The following is a 23,828-nucleotide window of genomic DNA, read 5'->3' as shown; positions in this document are numbered from 1 at the left end:
AAATGCTGCTTTTAGAAATAGGGATATTTGTATTATTTTCTTTGTACATCATATTAAACTGAATATCTTTGGCTTTAAGACAAAACAAGACATTTAAAAGACATCACCTTTGTCTTTCAGGAAGTAGGTTTGACATTTTCAATATTTTCTGACATTTTCTATACCGACTATTTATATAAATGAATCCAAAAATGAATCGCTAAAGAAAATAGTTAGTTGCAGCAGACCCGGCGCCGTGGGAGGGACAGGCTACGATGTATGTGATATCAGATAGTAATATAAGAGTAATACATGAAAAACAGGTATGAAATACTATATGACAGTAAAACAAGAATAGAGTTTATAAGGGGAGTGATTTGTAAAATATCCATAAAGAAAAAGAAAATCGGTTTACACTTGTTTCATATGGGTGTTGAGAGATGTATCCATAGATCTCTTCCTTTTGTTCTCAAAGTGCACCAGATTGATGCTTTTAACTTCAATATTAAAAAATAAATCTTCCCAGGGGAGCATGTTCTTGGACTCCCCTAGAGGAGGTGAAGTCCACCCCCCACTTATAAAAAATAGCACTTTACCCCTGCTTACACCTATATGCCGTGAGCTGATCATCGAGCCTTCATTGTAACAGTCGCGGGTGTACTGTGTATGTGTGTGTGGGGAGTGTTGCAGTAGAACATTCCACTGTAGCGCCCGGTACATTAATGGGAAACCCTAAATGTTTGAGCAGCCTCTATGAAACGTCCCCCACAGCACCCCTAAAAGAAAATCTCTGGCGCCGCCACTGGCCGCAGCACATGACGGTTTTGTGTGCCCTCCCATGAAAATCATATGCCCTCTCAGTAGATTGGTTCTGGTGCCGGGTCTGAGTTGCAGCCTTGTTGAAATTGACAGTGAAGATAATATTACCAGACTACGTAAACTTGTCCTTTCCTAGGAATGCTAGATCTTTATTGAAAAATAGTTAACTACTTTTTTGACAAAACACATGCCATCATCTTACTTGCAAATGAATACAACCACAGGTATGAGATTGACATTTTCACAGTTGATTGTGTTTACAGTTAAAGAGGAACGTCCCCTGCAGTGCTCCATTAGGACTTATTTGTCTAATTTAATTAGACATGCTCCGTTTTACCCTCAGGGCTAATGTCCTTGTCTCTCTAGTTAAACTACTAATGTTAGCATTAGCCACAGCTCATTCATTGATTCCCATAGCTCTTAAGTCTGTGTACCTGTGAGACTGACCGTTGAGCGGCCCGGCCAAGCAAGGAGGCAGAGGCAGAACGTCCAAAAATATAACCCGACGTGGGCATTTATTAAAACAATGTGCAAAAAGTTCACACACAGCCTCAATCCTGCTGCTGTTAACGCGAGCCCAGCCTGCAGCCACCAGGATCTCACACAGCCATTACTCCCAACAAGAAATAGCACCTAAATACACAGACTAACAAGACACAGGTGAGGGGGGAGCAATTAGACACAGGTGAGGGGGGAGGAGCAAACACAGGTCACCAGGTGAACACAATTGGGTAATCAGCAGGAGGGAACACAGAGACGACCGGAAACAACAGACAAGATGAGGGGTGAACACTTATATAATTAATGCCATTTAATAAATAGCAGTAACGGCGTCTCGTCGTTACATTCCCCCCCTTTTCTCCTAAAGCGCACAGTACCCGGGATAGACAGTCTTGGCTTCCTTCAAGTCCTTGAGTGTCTAGAACGGACAATATAGATCCCTCCCCTGAGGCTATGGACAGAATAGATCCCTCCCCTGAGGCTATGGACACACCAGATCCCTCCCTTGAGGCTATGGACCTAATATATCCCTCCCTTGGTTCTGTCGACTCCTCAGGGGTCCGTTAGCTCGTCCGTTAGCTTCTCCTCCTTGTCTCCGTTAGCTCGTCCGTTAGCTTCTCGTCCTTGTCTCCGTTAGCTCGTCCGTTAGCTCGTCCGTTAGCTTCTCGTCCTTGTCTCCGTTAGCTCGTCCGTTAGCTTCTCCTCCTTGTCTCCGTTAGCTCGTCCGTTAGCTTCTCGTCCTTGTCTTCGTTAGCTCGTCCGCTAGCTTCTCCTCTTTGTCTCCGTTAGCTCGTCCGTTAGCTCGTCCGTTAGCTTCTCCTCCTTGTCTCTCGTCTCCTCCTGCTTGTCTCTCTTCTCCTGCTGCTTCAGCAGCCGTGGCCCCCTGGTCAGTTCCAGGCCTAGCCACCTCCAGCCGGGGTTCCTCTCCTTGGTCCCTCTTCTTTCCTCTCGTCATTGTCACCTCCTCACTTGGTCGAATCCCACTTCTGACACCATTTGTGAAGCTGACCGCTGAGCGGCCCGACCAAGCAAGGAGGCAGAGGCAGAACGTCCAAAAATATAACCCGACGTGGGCATTTATTAAAACAATGTGCAAAAAGTTCACACACAGCCTCAATCCTGCTGCTGTTCACACGAGCCCAGCCTGCACCCACCAGGATCTCACACAGCCACTACTCCCAACAAGAAACAGCACTTAAATACACAGACTAACAAGACACAGGTGAGGGGGGAGCAATTAGACACAGGTGAGGGGGGAGGAGCAAACACAGGGCACCAGGTGAACACAATTGGGTAATCAGCAGGAGGGAACACAGAGACGACCGGAAACAACTGACAAGATGAGGGGTGAACACTTATATAATTAATGCCATTTAATAAATAGCAGTAACGGCGTCTCGTCGTTACAGTACCTTACAGCTGTTAGAAGTCATGATTATTATAAGAATTATAATTATAACATGCAGAAAATAGTCTTTAAAACACACCAACGCAAAATCATTTTTATATTAGCCCCTTATGAACACAATCTTTCATGCTTGCCTTACAATGCGTTGGGTGCATAATATCATAAAACTCTAATAAGGTCAAACAGTGCACTGTAATTTTAAACCCTGTGCCATTGAAAAATATCAATTATGGCAATTAAGGTTAAATACAGCTTTTAGCATAAATTGTGTCTTTTCTTGTTCTTGAACAGAAGACCACATGGAATTGTTGATTTAAATTGTGGCTGATGTGGGGGGAAGTAACGTATAATTGTGTTAGAGTTCCTAGCAATATCACATATGATTTAGTCATAACAGTAATGAGAAATAATGGATTGCTGTGAAATTGTGAGGCTGATGAAAATACAATAGAATGGATACTGGACGTCTAATTAATCTAGTCACAACAAATCTAACTGTGATCCAGGAAACATGGCTCTGGGCTTCCTGCACGACTCCATTAAAGATAAATGAGAGTTACAATTTGAAGTTCTGTCTATTACATCAAAGAAAACAATGTCTAATAACCTCATAACCATAATGTTGTATTGGCCAGACGGGTACATCTCTTCAGCCTATTGATTGCTTTTCAAAACTGAATACCCTAACAGTTTTATTCTGAAATAAATTAGGTAAATGCTTACATATATTGGTTATTAAGAGACTAAATTAAATATTGTTTTTGTAGGTTTTAATGCAGGAGGACAGATTGACATGAAATGACATGACAGGGAATTTTTCCTTGGAGAGGAGCGGAGGAAACGTTGTTTTTGTGCATCTCTAAATTCACAGAAATATGTAACAGCACTTGATCCTACTTTGACTTCAGCAAAATAGAACTACTGAACAAAATACTTCAGGTATAACTTTTCCAGTATGTCGTCTGTGGCATTTCAAGTTAGCTGCCTTCAGGGATTATGCTGCTCTTCATTCTACAGATTACATTACAAATAAGTATAAAACTAAAGTATGAAAAATCTAATTTCTTGTGTAAAATACAGATATTTATACTTTCAGAAAAGTTGTATAAAAACGGCTCTTTCATTTGCACTTTACATATCTCTTCATGTTATATTTAATAGCAGTTGAATTGCATTTGCATGTTAAAACTCTGTATATTCTGGTAAGATACAAGCAGATAACATCAACATACTGTAGCAGGGGTGGAAAAAGCTACTTGAAGAACAACCTGTGGCTCAGACATTTGTGCACCTCTGACCCCTGCCATGTTTCTCACCTTGTAAAGTCCAAAGAAGCCGAGGTCTCTGATGACGGACAGGGCGCTGACCCTCGGCCCCGTGGTGATCTCTCCTGCCACCTGCAGACGGATCTTTACAATCTCCAGAGGGTTGGTGAAGATCACCTGGGAGCCTCCAGCCTGATGGAACACAAATCAAAACAATGAATAAACGTAAAAGAGGAGACAGTGGATTGGATTGGAGAACAGGACAGCTGGAAACAAAAACATTGTCTCCTATACGGACATAAGGATTGTTTTATAAAGCAAGGCACAGACAATGAGAAAATACTGGGGGGGGACTGAAGCAAACTGAATAATATAACAAGAGATACATACACACATACACACACATATCCGACATACAATTATAGTGTATACATACCATACATCCATATATATATATTCACATACGTACACAAGTTTTATTGTGGATGTATAGCAATTATCCTAGAAAGAGAGTTGGAGTGAAAATCAATAAAGAAATTAAATTAAATATATATTTATAAGTGAAAACTGAAAACTGACTTTAATATAATGGCTGCAGAAAACAACACCCAATTATGTCTGTCTTTAAAATGAGATTTCAAGTGTGTCGTTGTGTTCATTTAAACATTTCGATTGAATTTCTTAACAAAATCCAGATATACTTTTGTATTGCTTGAACTGCATTAAGTGATGCGACTTAATAGTGCCACCTCAGCAACCAGCTGCAAAACAAACGCAGAGAAAAGGAGGAGAGGAGCGGGAAATCCAGCTGATGCAGAGGAGCCTGTCAGCTGTTTGTCTTCATCACTCAGACCCTGCGGGGACTCTGACTTCTCTCCTTCCCTCTAACCTCTCACTTCACACCATTCTCCAAACCTGTACTTGTGAGAGCAACAATACTGTGGCGTGTTCAGACTGGTGTGTGTGTGTGTGTGTGTGTGTGTGTGTGTGTGTGTGTGTGTGTGTGTGTGTGTGTGTGTGTGTGTGTGTGTGTGTGTGTGTGTGTGTGTGTGTGTGTGTGTGTGTGCGCGTGTGCATTTCAGGTCGGCGGGGCTTTTTAAGTATAAGAGGTAGCTGCGGAGGTACAGTTGCGGCGAGACGAATGGTTAACTGCGTCTAGTCGGGCAACATGACGGCATTTCCAGAAGTGTTTACACCGTTTTCTCTGACTTCCGTGCCTTCCTTTAACTGTCTCTCTTTTTCGTTTTGAATGTCCTTTTTTGTTTTTTCTCTCCCTTCTTCTTGCTTTGACCGACCCTCAAACGATCTCTCTCATCTTCTCTAATGTTGTCTCTCTCTTGCTACGGTTGCCAGTGGTTACGGGAGCTACACGCAAAAGGGCGGCACATCGCAATTAGATAGCAATCGGTTGCCATGGTGCCATTTCTGTCTTAAACAGTCTGTTTGTTGTCGTTTCGCTCCTTCCCCCCCCCCTCCTTCAGTCAGTTATGAATGATGGATTGTGCCCGTCGCCTCCTGCCTTACGGGAAGCCATCAAGCTCCAAATCTGCAACATGGGCCATTTTTTTTCAATTTCCCTCAGTTTTAAGTGTTACCATATATTGCCTAATAGAGGAGAGGGAGGAGGGAGACACACATATCATAATAGTCTCATTGAAGGTGTGTTTTCTAAATAACACACAGTATAGGCTGTGAATAGCAGGAGGGCTATAAAGCTGCTACATCTCACAGCTAACTCTTTATGAGTTGTTTTATAGAAATAAACTCCTTGATTACGTGCTGGCTAATAGGCTATTGGCTTCAGCCTCGAGCAGTGTTGGCTGCTTCAATTGGATACTAATGAGTCTGGAGATGGAGATGTTGTTTAGTCGAGGAGAGTAAACAACAACATTGTTCAGAGAGACGCGCTGACAATTAGACCCGACAACATGAGAGAAAAAGGAGTGACAGTGCAAAGCTTTCTCTGCACTTCAACTGCACGTTCCTACTTTACTGTGGAACACCCCTCCAAAAAACGTTTGAGCATCCGGGACGAATCGAGGATGAGACAAATAAACAAAGTGGGCTAATGAGAGAGAAAAAGAGGGTGAGACAGAAACAAGACAGAGGTGTAGTCCAAACAACAGAAGTGAGGGAAGGTCGAGGAGGAGGCAGAGAGGTTGAGGGTTGTGATTATGGAGTGACAGCGTCGGCTGCTCTCTGATGATTCCCAGGTAATTACAAGGCAAGGTGATCCTTAGAAACCTGGGACGTCAGCACCTTATGCACGCACCACAGCTCCTGGCTATGGGTGCGCTGCTGCAGAGAGCACACCAAGAGCTGAGGAAAGTTTCAAGAACCACCGCGCAACACATTCACACGCCAAAAACTCCCTACATCACTCCATGAATAACACTTCATTTGTGCTGACCACCCTTATTGTGCAATATGTGCAGGTCTTGGTGTGTGTATAAGATTCTTTGATAATGTTGATAATGTGCACATCAGGCCTGAATAAGAAACTCATTACAAAGACTTAAACCAGCCATGCAAACTGTGCTACACTCACAAGGAACACGAACAAAGTATTATTGTATTTTGACTCTCAGGCTCACCCTGTTCCCTCTCTCAGCAATGACCCAGTAAGTATTTTGTGAAACTTAAGTCCTAAAATGCAGGCCAGTAACTGCCAGATAAGCATCCCGCCAGCTCAGTCAACGGGGCATACCGTTCTTACCAAATAATCATTAGAAACTGGCAACCCAGCACTGCGGCTTAATGGTGCTGAGCCACAGGTTTAGAGAGGGACAGAGGAGGGAGCAGGAGAGAGAGAGAGGTGAGAAGAGGACAGGAGCATGTTTAAAGGGGACAGTACAACCAAAAATCTAAAATACTTATTCAAGCTGGAGCTGTATTTTTCTAGCTATATATACCCGCAAAGAATATAGAAATGGAGAAGGAAGCATTAAATCTACTAATGGGCAAGAGGCGCACTCAGTGACGGGTGTACTTTGGTAGAAAGAAAATAGTTCCTACATGAAACTGCAACGTCTTTGAATAATCTTCAGTAACCGGGTCATGATTCCTGGAAAGAGACATTACTGTTGAGGTTTTCCAACTATTTTTTACACGCCAAGAGACATCTAGTTCTATTATATTTGAAAGAAGGCAAACATCTCTATGGCTGATATTTCCATCTTCCACCTCATAGCACTATTACAGGAAAGAGGAAGAATATGTATTTTTATTTTTGGGTTAAACTATCTCCTTTAGAAGACATTTAAAAAGGCAAGAAAAGACGAAAGATGAAGATCGTTGATAAAGGGGACACACAAAGACGCTTCAAGAGAAGTTTTTGACGCAGAAAGTGAACATTTCACATTATTTTTCCACTGTTCTTCCTTCTTCCTGTCTCTGTCCCTTGCTTTATAGACTGTGGACCTGAGGCTGACACTGTGGTCCAAACCAACACTTTCACAGCTACCAAATGATATAAACAGATTTCATGTGCTGCGGCTGGAGCCTCACTAAAACAGGGTTCAGGAGGGTTCGACATCTATGTGTCTGATAGTGTGTGTGTGTGTGTGTGTGTGTGTGTGTGTGTGTGTGTGTGTGTGTGTGTGTGTGTGTGTGTGTGTGTGTGTGTGTGTGTGTGTGTGTGTGTGTGTGTGTGTGTGTGTGTGTGTGTGTGTGTGTGTGTGTGTGTGTGTGTGTGTGTGTGTAAGATAAAGTGGCAGGCAGAGTGCAGTGCCAGCACTAACACCGGGGCCTCAGCCAGGATGAAAGGAGCTGTCACGACGGCTCACTGAGGAAAAGAGGAAAAATCCATCCGTCCACACTCCTCTCCTCTACATTTATCCTCTCCTCTGCATCTGTTTTTGTTCCTGAATCCATATGGGTTTGAATAGAATACGGAACCACTACTTTTCACACCCAGTACAGCGCAGAACATTTCTTCAGTAAATTAACTTTCCTGTGGTTGCTACACTTCTTCATTTGTTTCACAATCTAAAATCATTTACATAAAAAACAAAATGTACAGCAAATCTAGTGTGCTAAAACATTATCTAAAACATATTTTTAGAACTAATAAGGTCAATTGAATGTGCCTGAGTGGAGCTAAACCCATAATGACTTGTGTATCCTGAAATACTTGCTTTAGTGATCAGCATCAAAAGAGGGTTGAGTGAAAGACCTTCTTTCATTTGCTCAGGCTAAAGCTGCCAGCCTTAGTGTGTGCGTGCATGCGTGCGTGTGTGTGTGTGTGTGTGTGTGTGTGTGCGTATTGGGGGTAGTCTGTGACAGCTCAGTGATCAAAACCTATGATGGGAGGGGAGCAGGTAACAGACTGGTAGAGGTCTCAGGTAGCAGCCGGTGTCAATCTTCATCTCCTCCGTGTAGGTGTGTGTGTGTGTGTGTGTGTGTGTGTGTGTGTGTGTGTGTGTGTGTGTGTGTGTGTGTGTGTGTGTGTGTGTGTGTAATCATCTGTGTGTGTGTGTGTGTGTGTGTGTGTGTGTGTGTGTGTGTGTGTGTGTGTGTGTGTGTGTGTGTGTGTCCACACCTGTATACTCTTCTGTTTGTCATACATGTATACATACGCGAGCATGTACACTGTACAGTATAGGCATTTGCCCTTTCATGTGTGATCTCTCTACTTTCCATCAACAAACAGAGACTCCAAACAGCTCCGTGTCTGTCTGCTCAACTGTCAAAGAGGCGGCACTCAGAAAACCTGTAAACATAGTTAAGAGATGTATGCTGCCTTGGTACTGTATATACTGTCTGTGTACTGTGCCAGATAATATCAGTACAGTGCACTTGAGGAGCCAGGGTAATGAAGAGGGTGAGAGAGAGAGGCGTGTTTGGGCTTTTATGGAAAAGAAGGTGAAATCTGAAATATGTAATGCTGACTGTATTTGAGAAAATTACTTGCACACTGTTGCAAATATGCTGAATATTTCAGACCATATTCAGACTGACAACATTCTTATAGAAGTTTAAGGAGAGATTTGGTGAGTCCCTAACTGTGGCTTTAAGATGTTATGACACCCTCACTCAATCAAGACACTCTGCACTGCTGTTTTAGTCATTCAGAAATCACATTAAAACCAGACACCATAATTGCATAACAGTCTACAGTATGTTAGGTATGGTACCCTTTCAAATATAAAAAAATCATTCTTAATAAGTACTGAGAGCAACCGAATGGAACAAATAATGAAGGCTTTTTAACGCCTTTTTGAAAAGTTGATTGGGTTATTATCACTTTTTTATGTTGTGTCCAAAATCGCTTACTTTATACACAATACGTGTTCTTTGTTTGACATACTTCAAATCTACAGTTTTCGGAAGCTGAGCTGTCACTTCCTGCAAACACCTGATAGCAAGAGTGATAGAAAATGCAAACCTGTTGTGCATCTCGAAGGCATCCTCGTTGCCATATTGCATTGTGGGATATGTAAGCCACTGTAACATCAGGTGTTTGATTATTGTTATATTTGACTGGAAATAGTATGTACTTGATGTACGTTTGAGGTCTTATTAGGCTTTTTGTATAAAAAAAAAATCACACACTGTTTTAGAGAACTAAGTAGTTGGACTCACCACTCGTTCTACACTTTACTTGTAACACATTAAGTTAACTTACAAATCCACCAGCCATGATCTCAGCTGCCAGCGGGACGGTGCCGTCTTTCTGTCGAGTCTTTCCTCGCACAAAGTCATTCACCTAAAAACACAAAGGTCAGGCAAGAGATTTTCAAAACGGGTATGGTGGAACATGGTATAAATGTACAGTCGATATACATTGTGTTAATGAGAACCTGGAAATGCAGAAAAATGACTGAATAAAATCAAGTTGCACTTTACAATACAGTTCATCTTTTGCTCTTTTTTTCTTTTCATTTTCCATTTGTCTGTGTGTATGTGTAGTATCTATAGCACCATGTAAGTTAAGAGCAATGAAAGCACCTCATGGATATCTCTGTGTGTAAGTGTGCATTTGTGTGTCTGTGTACTTTCGCAGTGACTTACTGTGAGCTTTATGGCTTTCTCGGGCGCCACACCCAGTAGCTGTGGTACGAGACCTATCATTAGAAAACGAGGAGATGATTAGAAAAAAAGAGTGCTGTGGTACCCCCACTCACTCGCACACATACGTATACATATGCCACTTCCACACACTCCACATGATGTGTGGCTTCCCGCTGCATGCGTCCGACCCTGCAAGATCCTGCAGACGCTAATGAAATCTATTGATGTGGAGTGTGGGGACATCAGAGTAGCAACAAGAGAGAGAGGAAGAAGGGGGGGAAAGAGAGGAGGAAGAGAGAGAAACTGCTTCCCAGAATAGGAAAAAAGGGCAGAGTATAAAACAAACCGACCAAAAGTTTACGCAGACCTCAATTACAACCCAGAGCAGGGTAAAAATAAACAAAATAATCACAACGGAGCACAATGAAACTTGGCCCCCTACCCAGCCCAAAGGCAATGAGCACACAGACACACACACACACATACACACAAACACACACACACACACACACACACACATTTCCTCAGTTACAAACGCAGTTGATATTCTACAGTAGTTTTGCTGCGAGGCCACACACACATAATCATATAGTCAATTTGGCTTGGCACAAAGACCTAATGCCTGGACCTCGTGAAAAAATGAAAACGTTGTATAAATGTTTTCCCCAAATGCCGACACACTTTCATTACAGAATAAAGACACACACATGTTGGGAAATGAGAAAATACAGTTCATTTGTTTTGGCTAAATCATAAAATAATGCTCCTATTTCTCTTTTGTTAATGAAAGATCAGGCTTTATGTGACATTAGTTTTGTGCCAATGTTGCCCTGCTGATTCCACATTCTTTAGCTAAGCAGATTTCTTTCCCCTGAGTTTTTCAGTAAAGGCACTTTAGGTACATAACTACAGTTTGGCTGTCAGGACCCCCGTCTGGCCATCTCTCTGGAGCCAGACCTGTCTGTCTCTGCGTCTGTGAAGCCTTTCCACCCTTCATGGCCTTTGTGTTTCCCACAGATATTCAAGCATTCAAGTTTCCTCTCGGGAGCCCGGTGCTGTCAATCAGAACCATGGGATTAAAAAAAAAAGCCCCGCCACCGTTCCTGGGGACTTTTCTTTTTTTCAATCTTTCTTCAATCCAACCCCAACAATACGGACACAGACACCCTAACCCCGGCTTCTAAAGACAGGGCAGGTAGTCATTAGGGATGTCGTGCCCTGGTATACCTAAATGTAGCAGTACCTGCATGTCCGTGCCTACATACTTGTGTTCAGCGTCTGTGCACGAGTGTGTAAGTCCAGACATGCGACATCACCACATCTTGACACATGCCTAAAGTTATGGGGCCTTGCGTGTGACGTTCTTTGTCCTGCTCTGAAAGTCCCCAGCCAGCCGGTAATCACTTCAAAGGAGACAGGTCAGCAGAGAGGTGAACTCATACAGCCTCCTGTCCACCCTACACTTTTCTTCTCCCCTCCACATTTATTGTCCCCTCTACTTCTTCTTTCTTCTCTCACATCTCAGCTCTCTCCTTAAAAACCTGTTTTGTGGATTTGACTACCTGTGGGTTGTTTTTTCCTGAAAAGCTGCGTGTATATACACATTTTGGAGATTTATTTGAAACGGTACCTAAAGGAATTATGTAGCTTATAAAATATTATCAGAAAATCGATTACTCCCCGCGTGTCACTTTTCAATTTTTAAGATAGTCGGTATCTTTTTTACACGATCGCTCCAAGAGGAACAAAGCATCTAAAAAAGTTAAACTCCTTGATCAAATAAAGTAAACGAGGGTCCCATTTAACAACAGCTAAACTATATCCAAACATCCTTTTACAAACTCACAACTGCAGTATGGTCACTACTTCCTAAATGCATTTCCACTAAAACCATTGTATTTTATGGGCTCAAGAAGGAGTAAATTGCCTGTGCAGGTTTGCATGGGAAATGGGAAATGAAGTGCTTAAATAATAAACCTGGCTTATTTAAAACGCAAGATAGATGATGCATGGAGTCATTAAAGACGCTATCAACTCTACAGCATGCCTATATTTGACATTACACATGCGTACTGACCTCGGTAAAGGCCGAAGAGGCCCTCGTAGCGCACCACCTTCCTGAAGCAGTCGAAGCTGTTCTTGTACATGAGCTCTCCCACCAGGGAGCCGCTGCCCCTCTGGTTCTGCATGCGAGTCTTCACCAGATCAATGGGGTACACTGCTGTGGCCCCCACAGCTACAGAGGAATAGAACATGGTTATTTAGATACTGGTCATGTTGTTTATTCTTCATACATGTATTCACACAGGTGATTTGTTCACACAGTTATGATCGACACCATCGGTTTATCGACAATTGTATCCCCCCCTTACTTTCTTGTGTTTTCCAACAGTAATATAGTGAAGCTTAAGGATGCTACAGAGATAGTTGAGTATGAGTAAAGAGAAGAGAATGTTGTTAGGCTCATATTGTGTTTAATGATAATAACTTTAAGCCTACATTGAAGAATGACCTGTTTGAAGTGCCATTAGAGGTGTAGATCAAATTAATTCAATAAAAACATACACCAAATCATGAACAGAAGGCATTCACTATGTTGAAAATAGCAGTTCATGAGAAATGTGTGCAGTTACAGCCTCAGTTTGAATTCTTGTTCGAACCGTATAGAAAGAAGTAATAGAGTCGCTGTGAGCATCACAAACACATTTCAGATTACTGGCTTACAATGGGGGTGGCAAACAAACAAAAAGCAGGTAACTCTGCTCAAGACCATTGGAGAGAGGTGAGAACATATGTCTTTGTAATTCGGTTGTGTTGACCCTTTAAAAAGGAAGAGGAGGTAAAGGCGGAGGAGGAAGGGGAAGTCTGTGGGGTTGGGGTTAAGAAAGACGTGGAAGTGTTTGGATTTCCAGTGTCTTTGGCCCTTCAGACGGACACAAACAAAAAGAACCGACCCAAGGCGACAGACTTAATTAGAGAGAGGCTGAGGCAGAAGAAGGGATGGCGGACCCGTACCTCCTTATTAAGCTGTCTCCCTTGGGATGGAAGGAGGAGGAATGAAAGAAGGGAGGGAGGGAGGGAGGAGTGGAAAACAGTGGGGAGTCTGAAGCCAAACACAAGGCCTAGGCACCACCCGTCACCCCCACCCTCACCTCCCTCTGATCACTCACACAGGTACAATAGAATCCACACAGAAGGGTTTTCCCAGAGAGGCGAGGGACGGGAGAGAGGATGGTGAAGGGCGGGAAAGAGATAGAGAGAGAAGGAGGGCAGCAACCGTTGCTCTTGTAAGCAAGGGGAAGGGCAATAGAGGGGCCATTGTTCCCTCTCTCTCTCTCACCTTTTTCTTATGAGGACAGCAGAGGGCGAAGAGGGGTGGGGGGGGGGGCAGGTAGACAAGCAAGCAGGTAGGTGGGGTGAAGGTATGCAGGGAGCCAATGGGGCGTGACACTTACCCCCTGCCACCGAGCCAAGGGAGAACCTGTAGGCCGACTCTGCCACCTGGGTGAGGATGGGCCGGGAGACGTCACCGCCCAACTGCTGCTCACACAGCGGGGGGAGACAGGGGAGACAGAAGACACCATGATTTAATAACAGAGAGACATGACACTGTTTTAACACATGAATTTTTCTCCACCAATCCAAATGCACTACAATACTTTTTCTTACAAGACATTGGATGCCACAGATCTGATTCCACCACAGGCTAAATGAGCTGTTTAATCTATCAGTGGTCACACCTGCTCTAAAGTGTTGGAGAGCATGTCCCATTTTCATGATGGACATTTAAAACAGTAAAATGGTCAATTAATATAACCCTGCAGACAAGAAAGAGTATAACGCGTGTTGAATATATGAGTAAGCATGGGTTTTTTGATAAGTGAGAGTGCACAAATACACAAATAAAGATGATGTGATGGCAGAAAATGGTGAAATGAATACCAATCATTACTTCTCATAACTTGAGATGACGTCCTTATGACTCTTGATAACTCTGAAAGCAAATAATATTCAAATTGTAGATTTATTTTTTTGGACAGACTAATAAACAAATAATTTCAGGATTAGATCAAATAACTAAAGAAAGTGACAAAAATCATAGGTCAATTATTATTATATTTCAAATCGTCAGTTAGTCAAATTGGAAAGTAAAAGATACCATTAATGAAATTAAAATGCGTCTACTTGTGCACTTGAATATCTGTTATGTATCTTGAGAAATAAAGAGATATTAAGCAGTCTTAGTTTTAGATAGCTTTCTCTGTCCTGGCCGAGTATAACATATTTTTGTATCCCAGAGTTTATTTCAGATGTTATAATACTTCAGAAAAATCTTTAAAAAATCTGTTAATAATGACTTTTTTCCAATAAATATACTCTTTACTCTACCTAAGTTCAAATATATGCAAAGCTTATACCATTGGTTAATCAGTTGCCAGTCTCAGAGAATTCCCCATGCTTAACTAAGAACTGGTCTAGTCTGTAGTGTGAAGGCATGTAAATCAAATCAAAGTGATCTTAGTGCACCCTTGTTATCATCACCATCATGTGCAAAGAGCAGAAGAGTGTTAGTAGCCAGCATTAGCCACACAGTAACATTAGCCACGCTCCCCCTCCACCTGAGGTACCTGTTGCCTTGTCTGCTCTGCCCGGGTCTCGACCCTGGGGAGAGGGGGGGTGGAGAGTTGTAAGTATGTATGTGTGTGCGAGTGAGGGGGATGGGAGTCTATAGAACAGGTCCACCTGTCAGACTCAACTCCCACCCAAAATGTATTCTTGAAACACAACCTTCTCCACTTCTACCGTCCTGCTCAGCGCTGTCTGCAGAGGGAGGACTGGAGAGAAACACTGGATGTTTGAGGGAGAAGGAGGGAACAAGTTAACAGAGAGAAAATGCATACCGACAAACATGTAGAGAAATAAGTTAGAGGGAGAGAGAAGTAGATCAAAAAAGGAAATGGAGAGAACTAAGGATGAGGAGAGAGAGCTCCAGCTAGCTGGCGGCCAGCCCCTGAGGCCAAACCACAAGGGCCTAAAGTGGCTCATTGTGGTGGGACTGGCGTCTGTGTAGTGCTGGGCCCCTTTGCGTTCTCCCCTTTGGCCCCCGCCTGCTCCAATATGGCCTGGCCAAGCATTCACTGTAGAGCTGGAACCCACCAGGCATCAAAACTCAGACCGGGAAGGAAAACAGTCAAACTCTGCTCATCTGTCTGGCTGTCCGTACGTCCCCCTTTCTCCTCTTCATTACAAATTGCTCTTGTCAGCTGCTGCAAAGTCTCTGCACGTCTATTATTTTTGCACTGTAAAGGATTTTAGAGAACGATTAGGCCTCGAGGATGGATCTGCTTGACTTTATCTCTCTGGATTTATGAGTTGTGTCTGGTTTCTTTTGTAAGACATCAACCACATGTCAAGGAGAGGTCTAGAAGAGTTTTCTCTCATAAAAAAGCCTCTGTAAGTCTATGATGGAAAGTTACGTGGAGACAACTTGGTCCAAACCTTGTTATGAACTTTTGAAAATAAGCAGTACTGACAGGTTTTGGGGGCAAACGTACTGCTCTATATCTGACAAAAGTTGTTTGCATTTACAGTGTTTAATTTACATACACGCAAGTCTTTAATATCTCAATGAATGAATTGTGTATTTCTGGCATCAAACACATGTTGTGTTTACGAGGGATTCATTACGAGTGAACAGGAGACATCATTATCCTTAATTATAAATCTGCATGGTGACATCTAGCCCCAGAGAATGTATTGAGACGCAAAAAAGAGCTGCCCTTGTGGAAGAGGAAACCAAACACATCAACAAGTCTTCATATGCTGTACCTGTCTCTGGACCTCGGCCAAGTTGTAGGGCAGGGCGCCTTCCTCCAGCGGAGCGATCTGCTCAATGTCCACTAAACCAACACGTCTGATGAGGAGAGGGAGAGGAGAGGTTTCAAGTAACTTTCAGAGGTTGTAAAAACTCTCAGAGGAATACATTATTTCCCGATACATCACCATGTCCATGACCTTTGGCAACGCTAACTGTCAGTCTGAAGTTACTCGGATACTTTGCCATCATTGAAAACATTGTGGCATTCAGAAATCTACGCCTGTGCTTGGCATGATTGAGTTAGGCAACTGATCTATAAGAACTGACGAGTCCCAAGTACAACAAAGATATTTAACCTTTGGATGTAATACTGCTGCCTTTCCTAGTCTTTCCATTGCATTTCTCACTGGCGATCCCAGATTTCCCAGGCTGAGGGAACCCGGGAGCGCCAAAATCCGCTCCTTCCCCTCTCGTCTGAATATTGGGGCTATTATCTCTCGCATCTCCAATCAAGGGGAGTGGAGAGGGCTATTAAAGTATCCCATTGCCCAGAAATAATAATCAGGTGGCGTCTCAGGCCGGGGTTAGGAATTATGAGTGCGCTGGTTGGGCCGCGAGGCAGACGCAAAGGAAGTAGGGGAATGTGAAACGCATACAGTTGTTGTGTGCCACGGATCATAGGGCCTGGATTGCCCTTTTGTCTTTAAATAAATGGGAGTTTGGATTGGTTTTGGACTGAAAGAGGATTCTCTGGCACTGATGTAGTCATGTCTGATTCTTTTGATCCTTTGCAGAGGAGTTTGAGAAGGAAGAAAGCGCTTGTCTCTCTGAGGTATCAACCCTGGGGCTAAAAGGTGCGCCATGGGGGGAAAGAGCGGGATAGACTTACAACTCCCCGACTGACTGAGTAAAACATTTAATGACTTAAGTATGAATTCGGTTGTGAGTAAAAAATGGATTAAATGCACATATTTGCTTGGCCTTCATATACACATTACTTATGATTATTTCCTCAGAGATTGTATTATCCACCCCTAGATTGCATTAAATAGAAAAAGGAAGTGATACCACGGATACATTATCAAAATTGAGGTATTAAATCAAAGCTAGTATACTGTGTGTGTGTGCCTCTTTAAAGATATGTGTGTAGGTGTGTGTGTGTGTGTGTGTGTGTGTGCCTCTTTAAAGATATGTGTGTGTGTGTGTGTGTGTGTGTGTGTGTGTGTGTGTGTGTGTGTGTGTGTGTGTGTGTGTGTGTGTGTGTGTGTGTGTGTGTGTGTGTGTGTGTGTGTGTGTGTGTGTGTGTGTGTGTGTGTGTGTGTGTGTGTGTGTGTTACCCTCTGGGATCTGACAGGTCAGCCAGCTGAAAGAGGATGTTGACCTCCATGGGTGTCACCTGACCGAACCTCTGAGCTGCCACAATAAACTCCTCTGCAAAGAAAGAGAACATTTGTTTTTTTACATTTTTACAAAAAACAACAGCACCACACTTTAAGATACTCATTACAGTATGTTACAGATCAGATAGAAAATAAAAACAGGGAATAAAAGTAATATATCGAATAAAATACAAATATCTCAATTCTAAATCATTGCCAGTTCATGTTGGCAGTGCACTCAGCAGATGTTTCAACAGCCAGGGTTTTTTTCCTCCTCAGCTACATCTTCCAGCTCAGCCTGGGGGATCCCCAGGTATTCCCAGGCCAGATGGGATATGTATAATTCATCCAGTGTGTTCTGGGTCTGGGGACGTCCACGGCGAGGCACAAAGGGAGCATCAGGATCAGATCCCTGAGCAACTTTAACTGCCTCCTTTCAATGTGGAGAAACCGCAAACTCTGAGCACCTTCTGAATGTATCAGATACAAGCTCAAAGCTCAGGGACACTGGTGCAGCGATGTCAAATCACAGGTGACTCCAGAGCCTCAGTTCCCATCTCACTATTATATTACAAGGGTAAAATATCCACAAGACCTTGGATCCTTCGTGTGGTGCGTATATATAGTTTAAAAAGACAAAGGTCTATAAAAGTATGCTGTAAATATGTTGATGAAACTGGATAAAAAGTCTGACTAATGACAGCTTCTGGCAGACGACCACAACACTGACGCATGTGTAACGGAGAAACGTCATCATTGAAGACAAACAAATGAGACAGACAGTTACCGTGATGTGATTAGAATGATGGATTTCTCTCGGTTGGAAAATGGTTGGACACGTTTGTTATAATGAAAGTACACAACTCAACAAAATATACACAATAGATATTATAATTTGGAAATGTTACATACTATTCTTTCAACTCAAGGCATTTGGCCTTTTTCCAGACATAGATTGTGGAGGTGCCGAAAAGCCTGCTGCACATCTGGCTTCAAACTGCCCCAGTGCATGCCAGGTCATGCCCTGATGGAGCCAACATGGCTACATCACCAGCAAAGAGCAATAAAAATGAGACGTAACAAAGTCGAACAATCAACTCTTTGGCTGAGCTGTGGGATTCAGTCCATGACAATTACAAACAGAATAGAGGAACAGCCTGAGTGGAGCCCAGATCTCACTGAGAACATGTTTGACCCATTTCATAACAAGGACAGAATGTGTATTGCTTCTCCTCAATAAACTGTCATTTCCTATTTCCATAATATTAGGGACATGGCAAAGGAACTTGACATCAATTTAACGACTTTGGTTGGTTTGTCAAGGCTTTAAAAGGCAGTAAGGAAAATGTAGGCCTGGGGCAAAAATAATTGTGTAATGCAATAAACTGCAGTCCACCGACAACAACCTGTTGCATAAGCATTAAAAAATGCCTTCTGCTTTTAAAACTTCAAATTGTCTTTGTCATGCTATATTTTCACGACTGCTATAGTAGGTATATGTCAAACTGCCATGTCATCATGAAACTAAGTTAAATAAGTAGTGCTGAGCTGAATGAATCACCTACACACAATCTGTTTCCACAAAGAAAATCAGTTTCCTTTGACTGACATCTCTTTTTGTTCTCATCCGATTCATATTTTCATTAGCCTCATTAATCATCAATCAATATCATGTTACAAACAACACACCAAAATATGATGACAGAGTGGGAATTTGGAAAGTTACAGCCATTATGATGGGAAATACGCCTAAAATAAAACCCAATTCAAGATACATTAATATTCTTTGTTCTGTACCTTTAATTCAATATCATTGCATTTCTGTGTTAACCAGCAAAAGATAGGCTAGCTACTTGTAAAGCCATGACAGGTATTTCCATCTACATGCAGATAAATGGCAAGTTACATAATGAACACTAGTTCATGCCCCGCGGTAAAAAGCTGCATTACGTTCTTTTCACTCCCATCACTAGAGGAAACATTCATAAAGGAATTGTTATCCGGGACTTATCGCTTATACCAGTTTTAGACTTCACTTTTTGTACTTTACCTTGAGTGACTTTGTTGGAACTTTAATGGCTGAAGTGTCAAAGCATGTTAAATTTATCATAAGAAAAAGAAAACTGAAAGTATGGCAACGCAGAGTTCTTCTGAGGCAGCTTTAGTATGGCGTAACTTAAGACCTGGTGTATTGTCAGTGGAATAAAGAACAGGTTGACTGTAGGCTGGCTTACAGTGGAGGAGTCAGCATTGTTTGACCTGCTTTATTCAAAGAGCAGCAGGCTGGGGTTGTGACAAAGTCGTCCTACACTGGAGCCATTCACCCGCCGAGGCTCAGCTTACCCCTGAGGCATGCTCTCTGTCTCTCACACACACATACACACACATATCCATGGGTATATGCAGGTAATGCTCACAAGCATGTGAGAGAGCATACTTACACAATAATAAACTCTCTCTCACACACTCAGACGTAGACAGAAGTCTGTCTGCGGTGATCACAGATCACAATGCTGATAACCTGTCTCCCTGTAGCCTGTAGCCACCAATACACACATGGACACAGACACCTGACTATCCTCTGACCACATTATATGATTACCTGCCTCCCTCTGTGAAGTGGTCCATTTCAAGGTGTATTAAAAGGAAAGGCCAAGTCCCTCATAACTGTCTCTTCTTCACAGTTCCTTGATAATTGATATGTAAGCTAAAGATGAACCTGTGCAGCAGGACACAGATCATACATACATCAGTTTTGCTCTGTACATAGCTGCTGAAATGTCTAAACTGATACTGACACCTCCAAAGGAACAATTAAGAAGCTAGATATCACATAATTGTTCAATCTTAACAACCTTTTGGTGCTTGTGGTTAATGAGTGCCTCACCAAGAATTGTTGTGGTAAAAGTTAATTGATTAGCACATTTGAAAACAATACATTGCACGATAAATTCGTATTCAATAAAAAAATAAAAAAGGACCAACTGTAAATTGCTAGTACATGTGCGCCTTCAATTATTTAATTGTTTTGATCTACAGCCATGCTATCAAATGTGTGAGGCTTTGCTGAAGCTTCAGCTTAATGCTCACATTCTCACAATGATGTTAGCAGATATGGTGTTAATAATGTTTGCTGTCTAATTTCTAGCATAGTAGAGTGCTAATATTCATTTGTTGGCACCAAAGTACGGTTGAGGATTGGAAATTGAGGAATGAAAATTGTTTTGCAGATATTTAGTCATCAACAATTATTGGACCCGTTTTCCTATAATCAAGTCTTTAGATAGAAAGTCATGGGATCGCCAAAGCTGTTTAAATGAATCATCAGGGAACATGAATGTTTTGCTAGATTTCTGAGCAATCTATTCAATAGTTGTTGAGACATTCGACTCAAAACCACACATTTCAAAATCAACGTGGCTCTAGCCAAAAAGTGAGGGATAACCAAAGTTAAGACGTAATTCTCAGGGAATACAAAACGCATTTTCTAAAATATTTGGAAACAATCACTGAATTTTTAAGATGTGAATGGCTCACATAACACACACACACACATTTGTTTTAACTTCAAAAAGATGCACAGTCATGAATTGCCTTGTGGTGTACACTGCTAGCTAAAAACAAAAGGTGCGTTCTCTAAAGGTCTTCTGTGCACGTACCCACACAAACACTCACAAACGTGTACACTCACTGTAATGGCGTCCCCAAGGCAAAACAGTGGCCTGGTTGCACATGCGGAATCAATCAGGATTATTACGCATGTGTGCATGCTTGGCTGTGTTAATGCATCTGAATGCTCGTGTGTATGCGAGAAATGTTTCAAATGGTGTGTTACAAATACACACAAACTGGATACATGCGGGTGTGTGTGTGTGTTCAGTATGTCTTTGTCGGCCGGCCAGTGGTACATGAAGCCGAGCACTTGCAGTCCCCAGAGGAGGCCTTAATGACTCGGGGAGTGGAGGGTGGATGGGTGGTGGCTGTGTGGAGGTCTGGCTGGCTACGGGCCACCGCGGGTCGAGCCAAGCCCAACCTCGGTGTACCCATGGTGGGAACAGCCTGGGGAGCGCATGGGCTCTTGGTCTGGGTCGGCTACAGTCCACACCCCTGATAAGGCTGCAGATAGCATCATAAGGCTGCACTCGAGGCTCTGGGCAATGTGGAGAGAGGTCATAATGGACGGCCAGAGAAGGAGAGAGGGAGTCAGAAGGAAAGAAACTGGGAAAGGTGGAGAGACAGAGAGAGCTGACTTGGCTTCCTGCCAAGGACTGAGGAAAGGAATGAGAGACAGCAAGTGGGGCAAGCAAGTGAGCGAGATAAGGATTTAAAGAGACTAACCATGGGAGACGAAGAAAAATGGAGAAAATGTCTTAAAAAAAAAGACAAAGGCTGTTGGATCAATATATAATAATACCTCATTTTCATCGCCTTGTAGTTTTACATCTTTGCACTACAGTAATTTAAATTATAGAGTTTCAAAATTGTTTTAACTATCTAATTTTCACATTGATCTACAGGTTGAGACAACACACCTCATCATCAAAAAGTAAGGCAACGATTTTCTTTCTTTTTTTTTTTAAGAATCAAAAATCTCATTAAAAACCAAAAAGCATGCCAGGACAAAAAGAGCAGTCCTCAGATCAGTGCCAGAATGTCTAATAGACAAGACAGGCTCCATCAGGGATTGTGGGGTATGCAGTACGTGTGCTGGGTCACATCCAGCATGCCCATTTAAATGCCACCGGGAAGCAAGAAAACCAAACAAAAACAAGTTTCCACCCTCAGAACACACAGACGTAAATACAATATCTGGAGAAACACATATAATACTCCCTGTAGTGCAGGACCACTTTGTGCCACACATTTCCTTTGTGAGTGTGTGTCCTGTATGCCGTGTCTTTTAGTATACAATAAATACATTTAGTGTATGACTTTTCCTCCCTGTGTACCTTTGGTGACTTCCACATCTTTGCGGTGGCCAGCCAGAGTGCTGAAGACCTTCCTGATCAGCTCCATGTTGTTGAGAAGAGAGTTGAATCCGTTGAAGTAGGAGAAGCTGACCTGGTGAGATGTGGTGCCACCCGCAACCTAAACAAGGGTGGAGACAAGCATTTCAACATGCTATAAGTTCTTATCCAAATACAAAAACACCATCACACTGCAGTCCAAACAGAACATATGCATTTTGACATTTTAAATTAGATATTAAGACAGACTAAAAACATCACACATCACAAAAACTTCCTCAACGTTCCTCCTTACCGACGCTCCACAGGGAGAAGTAAACACGCATCAACCACTACTTTTTCCATCACACAACGAACGCTCTCGAAGACTTTAATTAACCTTCTTTATGAGGTGGAGGAAGTGATAAAGGTAAATGATCAAAAATAGACGCTGGCCTTTAGAGGACATTCCAGAGTGCACACACACTCTTTTATGTGAAGCAGCATCTCGTCTTTATCAAATCAGGCTCTCAAACTCGTAGAGGAGTAGCTCCAAATGCTGCCTGTATACAAATGTGATTTTGAGTACATTTCATAAATGCTGTGGCCAGTTCTTTTTAAACTCAAGCCAAAGTATCTGATGAGCCTTGAGGCTTTGCAGCTCTTGAGGGGGAAACGTAGAGCTTCCTTTCACTAGATGGCACTGTTTGCTTTACAGACACACTGGGAACGTTGCTTGCAGCTCACTGAGTTTGAAACAAGGGGGGAAGCTCTGGCTCGGGCGAAACTGCCTTAACAGAGACACACTTTTGTATCTGTTCATATCTATGAGCCTATAGACATGGATCTTCCCACGATATCCAACTCAGAGTCTTTTACAGAGGGGCAGAGGAGAAAAATGTTTGGGTGAATTTGCCATGTTTTGTGAGTGAATTAAAGGTGGCCATTTCACTGTTTCTGTTCTGCCATAATACCGCCTTTAATGTGTCTGTAGTGTTTATGGGTTTTTTGATATGTGTGTGTGTGTGTGTGTGTGTGTGTGTGTGTGTGTGTGTGTGTGTGTGTGTGTGTGTGTGTGTGTGTGTGTGTGTGTGAGAGAGAGTTTACTAACAGCACACCAAGATGTCTGGTCGGTGAGGTAAACACAGTGGAGAAAATGACAGAGTCTACAAGGTGTTTATGAAATGGGGCAAGACATGGACACAGACGCAAGACTCACACGCGTGCAACACAAACACAAACACACACAAAGAAAAGACAGAAAGAAAATAAAAGACAAACATCTCAAGAGTTCAAAACAAATAAGAGTGCACGTGCACAGCTGCTCCCGCACACACACACACACACACACACAGATGATGGACTGCGGAGCTGCAGTCTCCGTCTATCTCGGTCTCTCTCTTCCCATTCAGCTGGCCTGCTCGGCTTTGACACTGCCAGAGAGGTTAGACTTAATGACACGTTGGGAGAGAGACAGAGACACGGGGGAGTGAGGGAGAGAGAGAGGGGCGGTTTGAGAAAGAGAAGAAATGAAGGGAGGGGGAAATGAAAGAGAGGACGGATGAGAGGTGACAGAAAAAGGTAGAAGAGGAAGACGAAGAAACGAGAGATGGACAGCTGGAGGGAAAGAGAAAGCCACAGTGTTTGGTTGTGGGGGTGTGAGAGAAAGAAACGAAAGCAGGGAATACAGAAAAAGACAAG

At 42.7% G+C, this 23,828-nt stretch overlaps 1 protein-coding gene across 5 annotated transcripts in view; it reads right to left on the bottom strand.

Annotated features, from left to right (window-relative positions):
* Positions 1-23,828, bottom strand: part of slc25a13 (solute carrier family 25 member 13) — a 52,535-nt gene that overhangs the window by 9,918 nt on the left and 18,789 nt on the right. For all 5 annotated transcript variants that reach the window (XR_013803114.1, XM_079653239.1, XM_079653240.1 and 2 more), the window contains 8 exons: positions 22,131-22,269; positions 17,140-17,233; positions 15,814-15,898; positions 13,440-13,524; positions 12,062-12,220; positions 9,985-10,037; positions 9,599-9,679; positions 4,024-4,164 (listed from right to left, as the gene is read on the bottom strand). Coding sequence is in view for 4 of the 5 variants with exons in the window: in XM_079653239.1 (XP_079509365.1) it covers positions 4,024-4,164; positions 9,599-9,679; positions 9,985-10,037; positions 12,062-12,220; positions 13,440-13,524; positions 15,814-15,898; positions 17,140-17,233; positions 22,131-22,269 (837 nt within the window). In the remaining variant the exon portion in view is untranslated. The remainder of the gene's footprint in view (positions 1-4,023; positions 4,165-9,598; positions 9,680-9,984; positions 10,038-12,061; positions 12,221-13,439; positions 13,525-15,813; positions 15,899-17,139; positions 17,234-22,130; positions 22,270-23,828) is intronic.

This window comes from Notothenia rossii (genome assembly GCF_949606895.1).
Source record: "Notothenia rossii genome assembly, chromosome: 10".
NCBI lineage: Eukaryota > Metazoa > Chordata > Actinopteri > Perciformes > Nototheniidae > Notothenia > Notothenia rossii.
This window is presented reverse-complemented; position numbering and strand designations above follow the sequence as displayed.